The 11,741-nt window shown below is 56.2% G+C and overlaps 5 protein-coding genes across 5 annotated transcripts; 4 read left to right on the top strand and 1 right to left on the bottom strand.

Moving 5' to 3' along the window:
• Nucleotides 1–428: 428 nt before the first annotated feature.
• Nucleotides 429–948, bottom strand: LTHEOB_8433 (Cytochrome c oxidase assembly protein; the record flags this gene model as incomplete). The annotated part of the gene is made up of 2 exons (XM_035517910.1): nucleotides 429–766; nucleotides 924–948. The coding sequence occupies 2 exons, from the start codon at nucleotides 946–948 to the stop codon at nucleotides 429–431; spliced, it is 363 nt and encodes a 120-aa protein (XP_035370139.1).
• Nucleotides 949–1,649: 701 nt separating this feature from the next.
• On the top strand, nucleotides 1,650–2,946 carry LTHEOB_8432 (Palmitoyltransferase Pfa5 protein; the record flags this gene model as incomplete). Its single annotated transcript, XM_035517909.1, has 2 exons — nucleotides 1,650–2,311; nucleotides 2,370–2,946. 2 exons carry the CDS (start codon nucleotides 1,650–1,652, stop codon nucleotides 2,944–2,946), a joined length of 1,239 nt encoding a protein of 412 aa, XP_035370138.1.
• Nucleotides 2,947–3,732: 786 nt separating this feature from the next.
• Nucleotides 3,733–4,513, top strand: LTHEOB_8431 (Long-chain-fatty-acid- ligase; the record flags this gene model as incomplete). The annotated part of the gene is made up of 2 exons (XM_035517908.1): nucleotides 3,733–4,002; nucleotides 4,106–4,513. 2 exons carry the CDS (start codon nucleotides 3,733–3,735, stop codon nucleotides 4,511–4,513), a joined length of 678 nt encoding a protein of 225 aa, XP_035370137.1.
• A 1,148-nt stretch (nucleotides 4,514–5,661) lies between these two features.
• Nucleotides 5,662–7,857, top strand: LTHEOB_8430 (Ser thr protein phosphatase protein; the record flags this gene model as incomplete). Its single annotated transcript, XM_035517907.1, has 3 exons — nucleotides 5,662–6,012; nucleotides 6,075–6,339; nucleotides 6,392–7,857. 3 exons carry the CDS (start codon nucleotides 5,662–5,664, stop codon nucleotides 7,855–7,857), a joined length of 2,082 nt encoding a protein of 693 aa, XP_035370136.1.
• Nucleotides 7,858–8,745: 888 nt separating this feature from the next.
• LTHEOB_8429 (Glutathione S-transferase) lies at nucleotides 8,746–11,741 on the top strand (the record flags this gene model as incomplete). The annotated part of the gene is made up of 10 exons (XM_035517905.1): nucleotides 8,746–8,854; nucleotides 8,920–9,206; nucleotides 9,279–9,743; nucleotides 9,837–9,944; nucleotides 10,682–10,718; nucleotides 10,775–10,800; nucleotides 10,856–10,929; nucleotides 10,983–11,171; nucleotides 11,269–11,417; nucleotides 11,495–11,693. Coding segments are annotated over 10 exons (1,643 nt in total), but the record flags the coding sequence as incomplete, so codon positions are not given.

The raw sequence follows: 11,741 nt of genomic DNA, 5'->3' as shown, positions 1-11,741 counted from the left end.
GTAGAGTTGCGGCTATATACAGTTCATGACATCTTCGCCCCAAGCATGGGGGCGCTGCTGGCTACCATAGGCGACCTGTACAGCTTTCAATGCCCGACTGCAAAAGCAAACATGATATTACAAGGTCCTTTCTTACCATCGACGGCGCAACAAGGCGGAATCGAGAGGTGTTGTTGCCCATTCTTCCAGTCCAAACGCCCAATGACCCATGCTCTAAGAACAAGCCTCTTCGTGCAACCACCAACTCCACCAAGCTTGCCAATTCTGCCCCGCGACGCGTGGCTGGCTGTGCGTCTGCGGAGCCGAACAAGCCTTTTCTTGGTCCGCATCCCACAAGTGTCCGCTGTCCGGCCCCGCGCGCCCAGCACTATCTGGCCGCCGCCGCTCCCAGTACTCTGGCCGTGCCCAGTCCTCAGACCTTCCGTCCCTCATCTCCCCTCCCCGCTACTCTTGCTGTCCTCGTTCCCATCCGTTCCCTTTATGACGTCGAACAGCGGCTTGCCGGCGTAGAGCTGTCCACCCTTCTTCTCGTCCGTCTTGCCCTGCACGTCGAGCTCGGTGCTGGACATGACGCCGACGGGCTTGTTGCCGCGGAAGCGCTTGCGCATGTCAACCATGCCGCGCTTGCACTCGCCGTAGCCCTTTTTGAGCTGCTGGCAGCGCGTGGGGAGCGTGTCGGAGAGCGGCGGCCGCAGGCAGTCCGACGGCGAGTTGCGCTGCACCATGATGCAGTCGCTGTTCTGGAGGCATTCGGCCAGCGCGGCACCTGGTGGGAAGATGTCAGCCTTCTATTCTTGAAATCGCACGCTCGAGGACAGATGGTGAGAGTGCTGGGAGAGCGGGTGCGCTGCGGAAGACAGCGGCGGGCGGAAGGAAGGGTCGCGAGGACGACGGAGCTGGAAGGAGGCCTGGGAGAGACGTACGGATGTCTTTACATGATGAGGGCATGGCTGCGGATTCTGCGCTGGCTCGATGCGCGGTGCAATGGCGCTTCGCAGGGCGGTTTGTACATACAAGCAGTTTGAATAATTCACGATAGCTCTCACTGGCTGGGCGCGGGCGCGGGCCGATCACCCAGGTCAGCCCACCGCCAAGCCGCCGGGTCAATTGCGCGCGGCGGACCAGGGTCTGCCAGCAGCCAGCAGCGCAGCTCGCGACCGACTCCGGAGAGGCAGGCAGGCGTTGGCGCCAACCTCCGACTTGCCGTCATCCCATCGTTCTCCCGTGTCCTGCTGCCTCTCCTCCCCTCAGCTTCACCCACCCCAACCCCCCTCCCGGGGCTATACACCCGCGCTTTTCTCGTCGTGAAGCTTGCGCGTTGCGCACGTACCGGGGACCGCGGAGAGAGAGCAGAAGCCTTTTTTGGCTACCGGAACTATCGACTGCGCTAAACCCAACTCCCACCACCCGCCGCCTTTCCCTTATTTATTATTATGTCCAGCAAATAGGGAGCTTTCCGCGCCGCCAAACGCCCGTGCCTTGCCGGGTGCCCATCATCTCCCGTCGACCCTTCTCGACGACACCGCCTGATACCACCTACGAGCTTCGCACCATCCAATTCCCCATCTGTCGTTCGTCTCCTCCTCCAATTGTCGAACCACAGTCTCTCTCTTCCAACCCCCCGGGGTTAATCCAACCGATAAAACCATATGACGCCCACCCCGAGCGACGCCGCCATGGCCGCCGCCCGGCGCGGGCCCAGCCAGCAGACGATCGCGCGCTGGTCGGCGGTGACGGTGCCGCTGATGATCGTGGCCGTCGTCAGCTGGGCGTCGTACGTGGTAATCGCGAAGCTGGCGGTCGCCCGGCTCATGAACCCGTCGGACTCAGCCAACCGCAACCGCGGCGCCGCCGTCGCCGTCATCGTCGTCCACTGCCTCCTGCTCTTCCTGACGGCCGTCGCTTACGTGCGCATCCTCGCGACGCTCAAGGTCGATCCGGGGTTGGTGCCGCTGGGCCGCGGCAGCGCGGATGAGGGGAGGAGGAAGAGGAGGGGTTCGAGGAGGACTGGGGGCCGCGGACATCGGGAAAGAAAGAGGTCCGGGGCTGGGTTGGAGCAGCAGCAGGGCCAAAGAGGTTGGACGAATGATGAGGGCGTGTTTGAGGATGAGATGGGGAGGACGTGGTCGGAGAGGCAGCACGAGGAGAAGTTGAAGCGGTTGGAGAAGTTTGTGCCGCGTGAGGTGTTTGTGTGCGATTATGATGGGCTGCCGCTGTGGTGCGATAAGTGCAGCAATTGGAAGCCGGACCGCACGCATCATTGTAGCGATTTGGGGAGGTGTGTGCGTAGGATGGATCACTTTTGTCCTTGGTGAGTTCTGGGTTCCCCCTTGAAGGTTGTTGTTTATGGGTATCTGACGTCTGAACAGGGTTGGCGGTATTGTCTCGGAGACTACGATGAAGTTCTTCATTCAGTTCACTTTTTATGCCACCTTCCTGGGGATTTTCATCATCGTCACAGACGCTATTCTTTTGGCCCGGGATAAGCATCAGCGTCATCCCGTCGACTCGCATATGGCCGTACTGCTTGGATTCACTGGTCTCTTCACCCTCTTCGCTGTTGGCATCTTTGGCAACACTTTCTTCATGACGCTCCGCAACTTCACCACCGTGGAAGCCCTGAACCGCGGGGGCGCAACGTACCACCTGTCCGTCCTTATCACGCCCTCTTGGTGCAACCGCAGAAACGACGAGCAGTATCCTTTTCGGACGACTACGTATCCCGGTGCACCGGGTGCTCTCTACGCGATTCTGATGACTCGACCTGGCGACAACCCCTGGGATGTGGGCAAGTTGCAGAATCTGAAAAGCGTGATGGGCGAGAGTATCATCGATTGGTTCCTGCCGCTCAAGTTGAGCCCATGCACAAACCACGACAGACAAGACTCGGAATTCGAATTTGGTCCCTCGGTCGAAAATGCAAAGAGAGAAGCGACGGGTTACTAATACGTTTTGCTGTCGCCTTCACATACGAACTTGTAATTATTTTTTGGATGAGAGGGGGTTACTTTCTCTACTTGCATTCTTGGTGTTGGTTGTTTAGGGAGGGTCACTTGTCTTCGGATTATGACTTCATGACTTTGGATACCCACCTCCTTTTTCGCTTCGGTGCGGGATTATGAGAGTTGGCACTTCATCCGTACACGCTTTCATTGTTAATCGATCCGTAACTTTTGTTCTCGTTCACACCCTCTGGCCTTGCAGTAGATATTGCGTCTTTGCTCGTTCATTGGCTGTATACCTTTCTCATCTAATAGCTATAGGCAAATATCTCTTCGAGGATTGCTCTTATTGGGGATTTGGAAGATTTTCTATATCGCCGTACCCCCGATGAAACGGATAATGTCTAGCAAGAATACAACGATTGATACTAAACTCCCCTTCCATCCGAAGTTCGGGTATACCTTATCCAGCAGCCCGTCCGCTAGACCGACCACGGCGTTGCGTCTATTACCTACGGATATTAATCTGCATTGCGACAAGGTGAGCACCCGAAACTTTTCTGAACGGTACATGGCATGTGATGGAGTGATGACATACTGCCATCGGGTCTACTTTTGGCACCGAGTGGACGGCGTCTGATGACTGTTACTACAGTACGTGATCGAACGCTATAAATGCAGCCTTATCCAGATGATGGATGCTAAGAACATAAACAAAGCTTGTTCGCGTAAAGACGAACACTGTCCGATTAATTTCTTTCCCCTTCCTGTTACCACCACACCAGCACCGATGGGATCCGTCGCTTCGCCCTTTCCGACCCTACCAAACATCGAGAGCCTCAGAGCACTCTTCCCGTCTAACCTCCGAGGCTCTGAATACAGCGTGGCATACGTATATTCCGGCGTGGCCCTCCTGGCCTTCGGAGAAGAGAAGCGGATACCAGAATTATGGCAGCAGATTGCACGAGTACACGCGGACAGCGAGGCGGCGCAGGTGGTCGCGGTGAAGCGTCTGCGTGAGGGTATGACGAAGGCTAGCCCGCTCGTGGGGTTTCCTAGAGTAAGTCTTTTCTCCAGGAAGAAGAAAGAGAGAGAGAGAGAACCACACACCCATTTGGCCTCTTGCATTCACACCCTAGATCAGTCGACTGACCAACAACCAGGCAATCAACGCCCTCACCGCCCTCCAACACTCGATCAAACAAACCTGCCCCCCTTCCGTCCTATCTGCACTCTCTTCTCCTTCTCCCCCCAGCTCTGACTCGCAAACCGCTTCTTCTCGCCGCGGCCAGGCACTGTTCGATTCCACGTACGGTCCGCACGCGAGCCGTGTGCGCGGCAACCTAGACGCCATTTCGGGCGGCGTGTTGGGAGGTTTTGCGGTGAAATGTGTTTATGGGGAATTACTAGCGGCGGGGACAGCAGGGGACGCGGAGGAGGGGGAAGAGGTAGATGGACGGAAACAGGGGGATGATAGCGAGGAAGGGTGGAGGCTCAGCGCGAAAGAAAGCGCTGAGCTGGTGTTTGTCGCGTGTTTGGCGGCGGGGCAGGGGGCGCAGGCGAAGGGGTGAGTGATTGATTATTTTTTCTTGCTCTCTCTTTTCGTTTTTTTCTTTTCTTTTCCTCTATCTTCTTTTTTTTTTTGTGTGTTGTCTCTGTTATTTTACTGATGTTTTGACTAACTGGCTGCTTGCAGGCATATGTACGGGTCGAGGAACCTGGGGAATTCGGGAGCGGAGGTCAGAGCTGCAGTGGAGTTGGTGATGAGATTGGCAGATGCTTTGATGGTGAGGATTGACTTGGAGGGAATGGAATTCTTGGAGAAACTTAAGAGTTGGTAATTATGTGGATAAGGCCTTTGTGATTGCTTCATCAATCGGCGATTGGCAAGATGTGGGTATTTCTTTCGTCGCAAGCTAGGGGATTCAAGAAGTGCATAGTATCAATTAAGTTAGAAGACAATGAGTTCGGGAGTATCTTTCCATTTTAGTATATGTGCAGTTGAGCGGATCGGCATTTGCCATTTCTTCATGTCTTTCGTATCTCCGAGAAACATTGATCAAGTCCGCCCGAGAACATGAATCTTGTCAATGGAGATAGGGCTGTAAAAGACTCGTAAGTGAATGATTAGGTCGGCAAGATATCACCGTCTCCACCTTGGCGCTGACTCGATAGCGAACGCACTCGGACTTCGCCTCGGAGAGAAAATGTGCTACGCCGCAGCGGGGAGAGCGACATCGGCCCAGGTCTTGAACAACTTGGCGAGAACGGACATTGCCCAATCCCAATCGCAGATGCAAGATAGGACGCGTGTTTTGAGAAGAGGCTGAGAGGGATTGGCGATAAGACGGAGCATACCAGATTACGTCTCCCCCAGGATTCGATCTGGTGCTAAGACCGGGACCGTATGCAGGCACGGGCGATCTGCTGGTCTCTGCCGGGTAACCAAACTAAACCGCGATAAGCAGGTAAAATGCCGTCGGATCCGCCCGCGCGTTGCACGTGGGGTAAAGCTATCGCTGCGGTATGCCTGCACGTAAGCCCTGATCGTCCATCGACTCGCTGAAGGTTTAATAAAATGACCACACCGCACCCGCGCTCCGCTCCTCAGCGAGCGCGCGCCGGCCTTGCCCTTCACTTCCTTCCCGTCCTGCCCCCTCGTTGACGGCAGGTACATCCGCGAGTCCAGTCGTTCCGGAGTTCTTTCGTTGCCGAAACAATGCGTTTTTCCGCGACCTTCGCCGCGGCGGCGGCAGCCTCGTTCGCCAGCACGGCGCTGGGGTGCGCCGAGGAGGGCCACAGCTGCTACGGGCCGCAGAACGACGTCGTCCTCACGCGCAAGGTCAAGCGCATGCAGCCCGAGTCCAGCAACGCGACCAGCGGGCCGCGGGCGCCGCTCGAATGGGGCCAGCTCAACTTCCTGCACACGACCGACACGCACGGCTGGCTGGAGGGCCATCTGAAGGAGCAGAACTACGGCGCCGACTGGGGCGACTACGTTTCGTTCACGACGGCCATGAAGGCGAAGGCCCGGGAGCTGGGGGTGGACTTGCTGCTCGTGGACACTGGTGTAAGCTTACACAAGACGCGGCCTATTTATGTTGTGTCTCTGCTAATCACGTACGACGGCAGGACTTGCACGACGGCGCTGGTCTCTCGGATGCCACGGACCCGAACGGGTTGATCTCGAATCCTATTTGGGAGAACATCGACTACGATCTGCTCGCCATTGGCAACCACGAGCTCTATGTCACCGAGATTGCTTACGAGCATTTCAACCAATTCGCCAAGGTGTACGGCGACCGCTATGTCACGTCCAACGTTCAGATTGTCAACCCTTCGACCGGCGAGTTTGAATATATCGGCCACCAGTACCGCTATTTCACCACCGAGCAAGGTACGTCATTGGAGGTCCCTGACAGACTGTACGGAACGCTAACAATGGGCAGGCCTCCGCATCATGGCATTTGGCGTTCTGTTCGACTTTGGCGGAAACTCGAACGTCTCCAAGGTGATCAAGGCTGCCGACCTTGTCCAGGAGTCGTGGTTCCAAGACGCCGTGAAGCACGAGGGCGTCGACATGTTCGTCCTCTTCGGCCACAACGCCGCCCGCCCGACCGACTCGACCAGCACCATGGGCACCGTGTACAGCGCCATCCGCAATGCCCGCCCCGACATCCCCATCCAGATCTTCGGCGGCCACACGCACATCCGTGACTTCGCCGTCTACGACAACAAGGCCACCGGCCTCGAGTCGGGCCGCTACTGCGAGACGCTCGGCTGGCTGTCCATCACCGGCATCCAAGGCCAGGGCAACAGCACCTACAAGGCCGTCCAGCCCGCCGGCCTCCCAGCGCCCACGCGGCCCGCCGTCTCCGTCAACGCCACGGCCGACAACAGCACCCTCCCGACGTCCGACACGCCGTCCACCCTCCGCTACTCCCGCCGCTACCTCGACTGGAACCGGTGGACCTTCGCGTACCACGCGACGGGCAGCCAGAACAAGCCGTTCGACACGCAGCACGGCAAAGCCGTCACCGCGACCATCACGGGCGCGCGCACGCAGCTCAACCTCAGCAGCGTCATCGGCTGCGCGCCGCAAACCTGGTGCATCGACTGCAAGCCCTTCAACGACGCCGGCAACATCTACACTTTGCTCCGCGAGGCCATCGCCACCGTCCTCGTCAACGAGACGCGCAAAGACGTGCCGCGCCTGCTGTTCATCAACACGGGCAGCGTGCGCTTCGACCTCGTCCAGGGCCCCTTCACCTACGACGACTCGTTCATCGTCTCGCCGTTTACCAACACCATCCGCTTCGTCCCCGACGTGCCGTACGAGTACGCGTCGCAGGTCCTCGACATCATGAACGCCGGGCCCTACCAGAAGCGCTCGCTCGACCTGTCTCCCGACCCGCAGCTCTCCCGTCGCAGCTTGGGATTCAGCGCGCTCACGCCCTCGCTGCCCGACACGGACGCCTGCGTCGACCCGCCCATCTCGCGCTCACACGAGCTGCGCGGCCGCTCGTTCCAGGGCGGCCGCCTGCTGCGCCGCCAGGAAGTCGCGACGCCGGGCTACGTCACGTCCGATGATTTTGGGACTGACGGCGACGACACGCCGCACACGGCTATCCCGGCGTACGACCTGCCCATCGACGTGCAGGCCAACGCGTCGTTCCCGGCCGACGGCAGCACGCCGGAGAAGGTGGACGTCGTGTATCTCGACTTCATCGAGGATTACGTCATCGCGGCGCTGAATGAGGCGGGCGGGAACTTCTCGACGGATGATACGGATGGGTATATGCCCGAGAGCTTTACGAGTAATATGTATTTGCCTGAGTATGCCAAGGTGGCGTGGCAGGCGAATGTGGATGATTGTCCGGTCGGGGAGGGGGTGGGGTTTGATAAGAGGAGGTAGGGTAGGAGTTGTTTTTTTTTTTTTTTTGGCTGTGTGAAGCGTTAATGGCATGGCGGTGGTGTTTGGGGAGTGGGTGTGGAGTACGGACGCATGAGCAGTATAAAAGCGAATAGCATTCGGTATGTTGATTGAGTTGCAGATGTTTGGAAATGAGAATGTGAGGCTTCTTTTGAAAGATACCTCGCCTTTAAAGGTATTTGGAGCGTCATCTTGGTCTTCGAAGTCGTGATCTGTGATGAGCCCCTCAAAGGCCTAGAGGGTGTGTTTGATAGCACTGTGAGCGAGATTCACCATGTCTACCTTCTTGCAAGCTTTCGTATTTGTGGGGGACATGTTCGTTTATGGAGGCTCCCTTTTATATGGTGTGATGCGAGTTATCGAAGTTGGAATAACCGGGAGAGTTGATGAAGATGACCATATCCGATGTTTTATCTCCGCGTAATGGATCTGTATTGTCTCCTGGGTGACATCAAAGGGAAGACTATAGCAAAAAAAAAAAAAGAATGAGGAGAAAGAGAAGTAACACATCCTAGATCGGTGGATGAAGTAGAATAGAAGTATATGTGCAATTTGGACGTTGGGGAAGAAGCTCTTCACATTGCTCGCCTCGCCCAATTGGGCGAGGCGAGCAATGATGCAATCTGCGGAAGCGTTCCGCGAGAGCTCCAGTGGGGCAGGCGCGACGCGTTCCCCGCAGCTTGTGCAACGCTTACCATTGCACAATCACCTAAGCAATTGATGTGCTGCTTCAGCTCTGCTGCCTCCTGACAGCCTGCCCTGCAATTGATGCTCCTCCAAACTCACCTCACCAAAGCTTTCCGCTGCAACTTTGCCCCCACTTCCTCGACTTCACGAATTGCGAGACGCGCCTTTATCGGAGTGACCACCATGAGTGACAGCACGATCCACAAGCCCGGAACGGACGACGGCTGGCATGGAGTCATCGCGCCGGACAGCCAGTTCCCGCCGGAGAAGGGACGATACCATCTCTACATCGGTGAGCCGGAAGCGCGGGATGCGTCCTGTTCCTTCCGGACCTTAACTGATTCCACCCTCGTATAGGTCTTTTCTGCCCATTCGCCCACCGTGCCAACCTGGTCCGCCACCTGAAAGGCCTCACAGACATCATCGAGCTCTCCATCGTGAAGCCGTACCCAAAGGGCGACGAGAAGGGCTGGCCCGGCTGGAGATTCCCCAAGACGGACGACGAGTATCCGAACGCGACCGTTGACAAGCTCTTCGGGAGCGAATACCTGCACGAAGTGTACTTCCGAGCAGACAAGGACTACAAGGGGCGGTACAGCGTGCCGCTGCTCTGGGACACCAAGACGCAGACCGCAGTCAACAACGTAAGGTTCCCGGCGGTTCCACTTCAGTAGCTGTAGATCATGTAGATCGATGCTGACCGCAGGACCTTGCAGGAGAGCGCCGAGCTGCTCCGGTGGCTCCCCACAGCCTTCAACGATCTGATCTCGCCCGAGCTCGCCAAGATCGACCTCTACCCCTCGCACCTTCGCTCTCAGATCGACACCATCACCGAGTGGATGCAGCGAGACCTGAACACGGGCGTGTACAAGGCCGGGTTCGCGACGGACCAGGAGACGTACGAGAAGAACCTGCCAGCCGTCTTCGCCGCGCTGAACAAGCTCGAGGAGATCGTGCACAAGAATGGCGGACCGTACATCTTGGGCAAGGAGCTGACGGAGCTGGATCTGCGAGCGTATGCGACCGTCGTCCGTTTCGATACGGTCTACGTGCAGCACTTCAAGTGCAACCTGGGAACTATCCGCCACGACTATCCGGTTCTGAACAATTGGTTGAAGAACCTGTATTGGAATGTCAAGGGTTTCAAGGAATCGACCGACTTCAAGCACATCAAGGAGAATGTAAGTTGCTTCAGTGGAGAAAGGCGGGGACTGTTGTCTTTTGCGATAACGGGGATTATTCATTTCAATTACTGACCGAACTTCTGTTCCCAGTATACCAAGAGCCACTACGGCATCAACCCCAAGGCCATTACTCCTTTGGGACCCTATCCGGATGTCGAGGAAGGTGTGCAGGACTTTAGCACACTGAAGCCAGGAAGCGTTCGTCACCCTGCAGTGGTCGAGTACCAAGCCAAGCTCTAGAGCAGCATGTGCATGGCATCAAGACAGATCGAATGATATCCAAGACATCAGAGCACACACCACTTGCCTTTTAGCGACAGCAGCAGATGACTAATAACTTGCTCACACCACAAAGGGTAGGCGACGGACGGACTCCGGCAGAAACAGGCGCCGCAAATTTGCGACGCCGTCCTTTAACGCCAAGAATGCCAATGCCAATACTGCGCTACATGCAGCACTATGACCGGGAAGCAGACCAATCACTGAAGCTGTATTTACTTGTAGCGAAGATAGCATCTCGGAAAAACTCCACTCTTGCTTGTGCGTAGCCATCAAGGTACATAGTTCAAATGCTGAAGCGGCTCCCTCTACTTCTCTTCTTCGTACATCGCCGCAGTTTTGTGTTTGTTTCATTCAGCGTTGTGCGCTGGTAGCCAGTAGTAACAATGGCAGAAAAGTCGTGGAGTTATCAGCTGAAAGGTGATATTTGGATCCGGAAAGTATATTTGGCTTGGTGACTGACAAACTGGCAGTGATGTTTCTGGGTGATGTTGCGAAAACCAAAGAGGAAAGACGATTGGTTCAGAAACTTGGTTGGTTCCGATCATCCTTCCGCATATGGTACCGTTGGCTGACACAAGCGTCCCAGATTTGTTTGTTCTTGTATAGGTCCACCAATCAGGACGGCACTGAGAATCAGCTAACACGCGGATAAGACCTACTGCTGCATGAGTTACTTCTTCAATTATCTTGGTAGGGCGAGATCAGCCGCTTCATAAAGAGGGAATGAGCTAACACAAAACTTCAAGATCGCGCTGCATTTGCGAATGCCTACGTATGTCCAACCTTTCCACCTTACCAGCACTCAAAAATACTCATAAGTCGGATAGGTTGCTGGTCTGAAGGAAGACATTGGTCTTCATGGGGCACAGTACAACGTCTTGCTCTCTCTGATGACTGCTGGGTACGTCCAACTCCGCAAGGCATCATGGCGAACTTACTTATAATTGCCATCAGAATCGTCATTGCTCAGATACCCCATGGAATAATTATCCAGAAGATCCCGCCACGGAGATGGCTTCCGTCAATGGTCCTGCTCTGGGCAGGCTTGACAATGTGCACCGCTGCTTGCAAGACGTACGAGCAAATGTGCGTTGTTCGGTTCTTCCAGGGAATGGCTGAGGCGAGCACGTACTGCGGATCCATGTACGTTGTGGGATCGTGGTAGTAAGTCTTTGCTCCGCCCATCACTCTTAAAAAGTGTACGTGCTTCTGTAATGGGGATGTTGATGTTGTGTTACAGTAAACCTCAGGAAATCGCGAAGAGGACTGCCATTTTCACCGCTGTAGGCCAGGCCGGAAGCATGTTTGCCGGTGTGATGATGACGGCGGTTCATAAGGGCATGAACGGTTATGCGGGCCTGCCCGGATGGAAATGGGTCTTCTTGATCGGTAAGTAGAGACTTCGACCGCTTCTCCCTTTTCCTCATATCGTGTGGAGGACGTGCTTTGGTGCTGATAATTGAAAGACGGAATCATCACTCTCCCCGTCGCCATCGCAGGCTTCATCTTCTTCCCTGACATCCCGGAGAACACCAACGCCCACCTCTTCGGCCTCAAAGAACAGGAAATCCAGCTGGCCATCTCGCGCCTCCCGCCCAAGAAGAAAGACGCCCACAACATCTCGCCCCTCTCCCTCGCCAAACGCATTCTGGGCCAACCACACTTGTGCGTTTCCACTCCTCCCCCCCCCCCCCCCCCCCCCCCCCCCCCCCC

This window comes from Lasiodiplodia theobromae (assembly GCF_012971845.1).
Source record: "Lasiodiplodia theobromae strain AM2As chromosome Unknown scaffold_27, whole genome shotgun sequence".
Lineage (NCBI taxonomy): Eukaryota > Fungi > Ascomycota > Dothideomycetes > Botryosphaeriales > Botryosphaeriaceae > Lasiodiplodia > Lasiodiplodia theobromae.
This window is presented reverse-complemented; position numbering and strand designations above follow the sequence as displayed.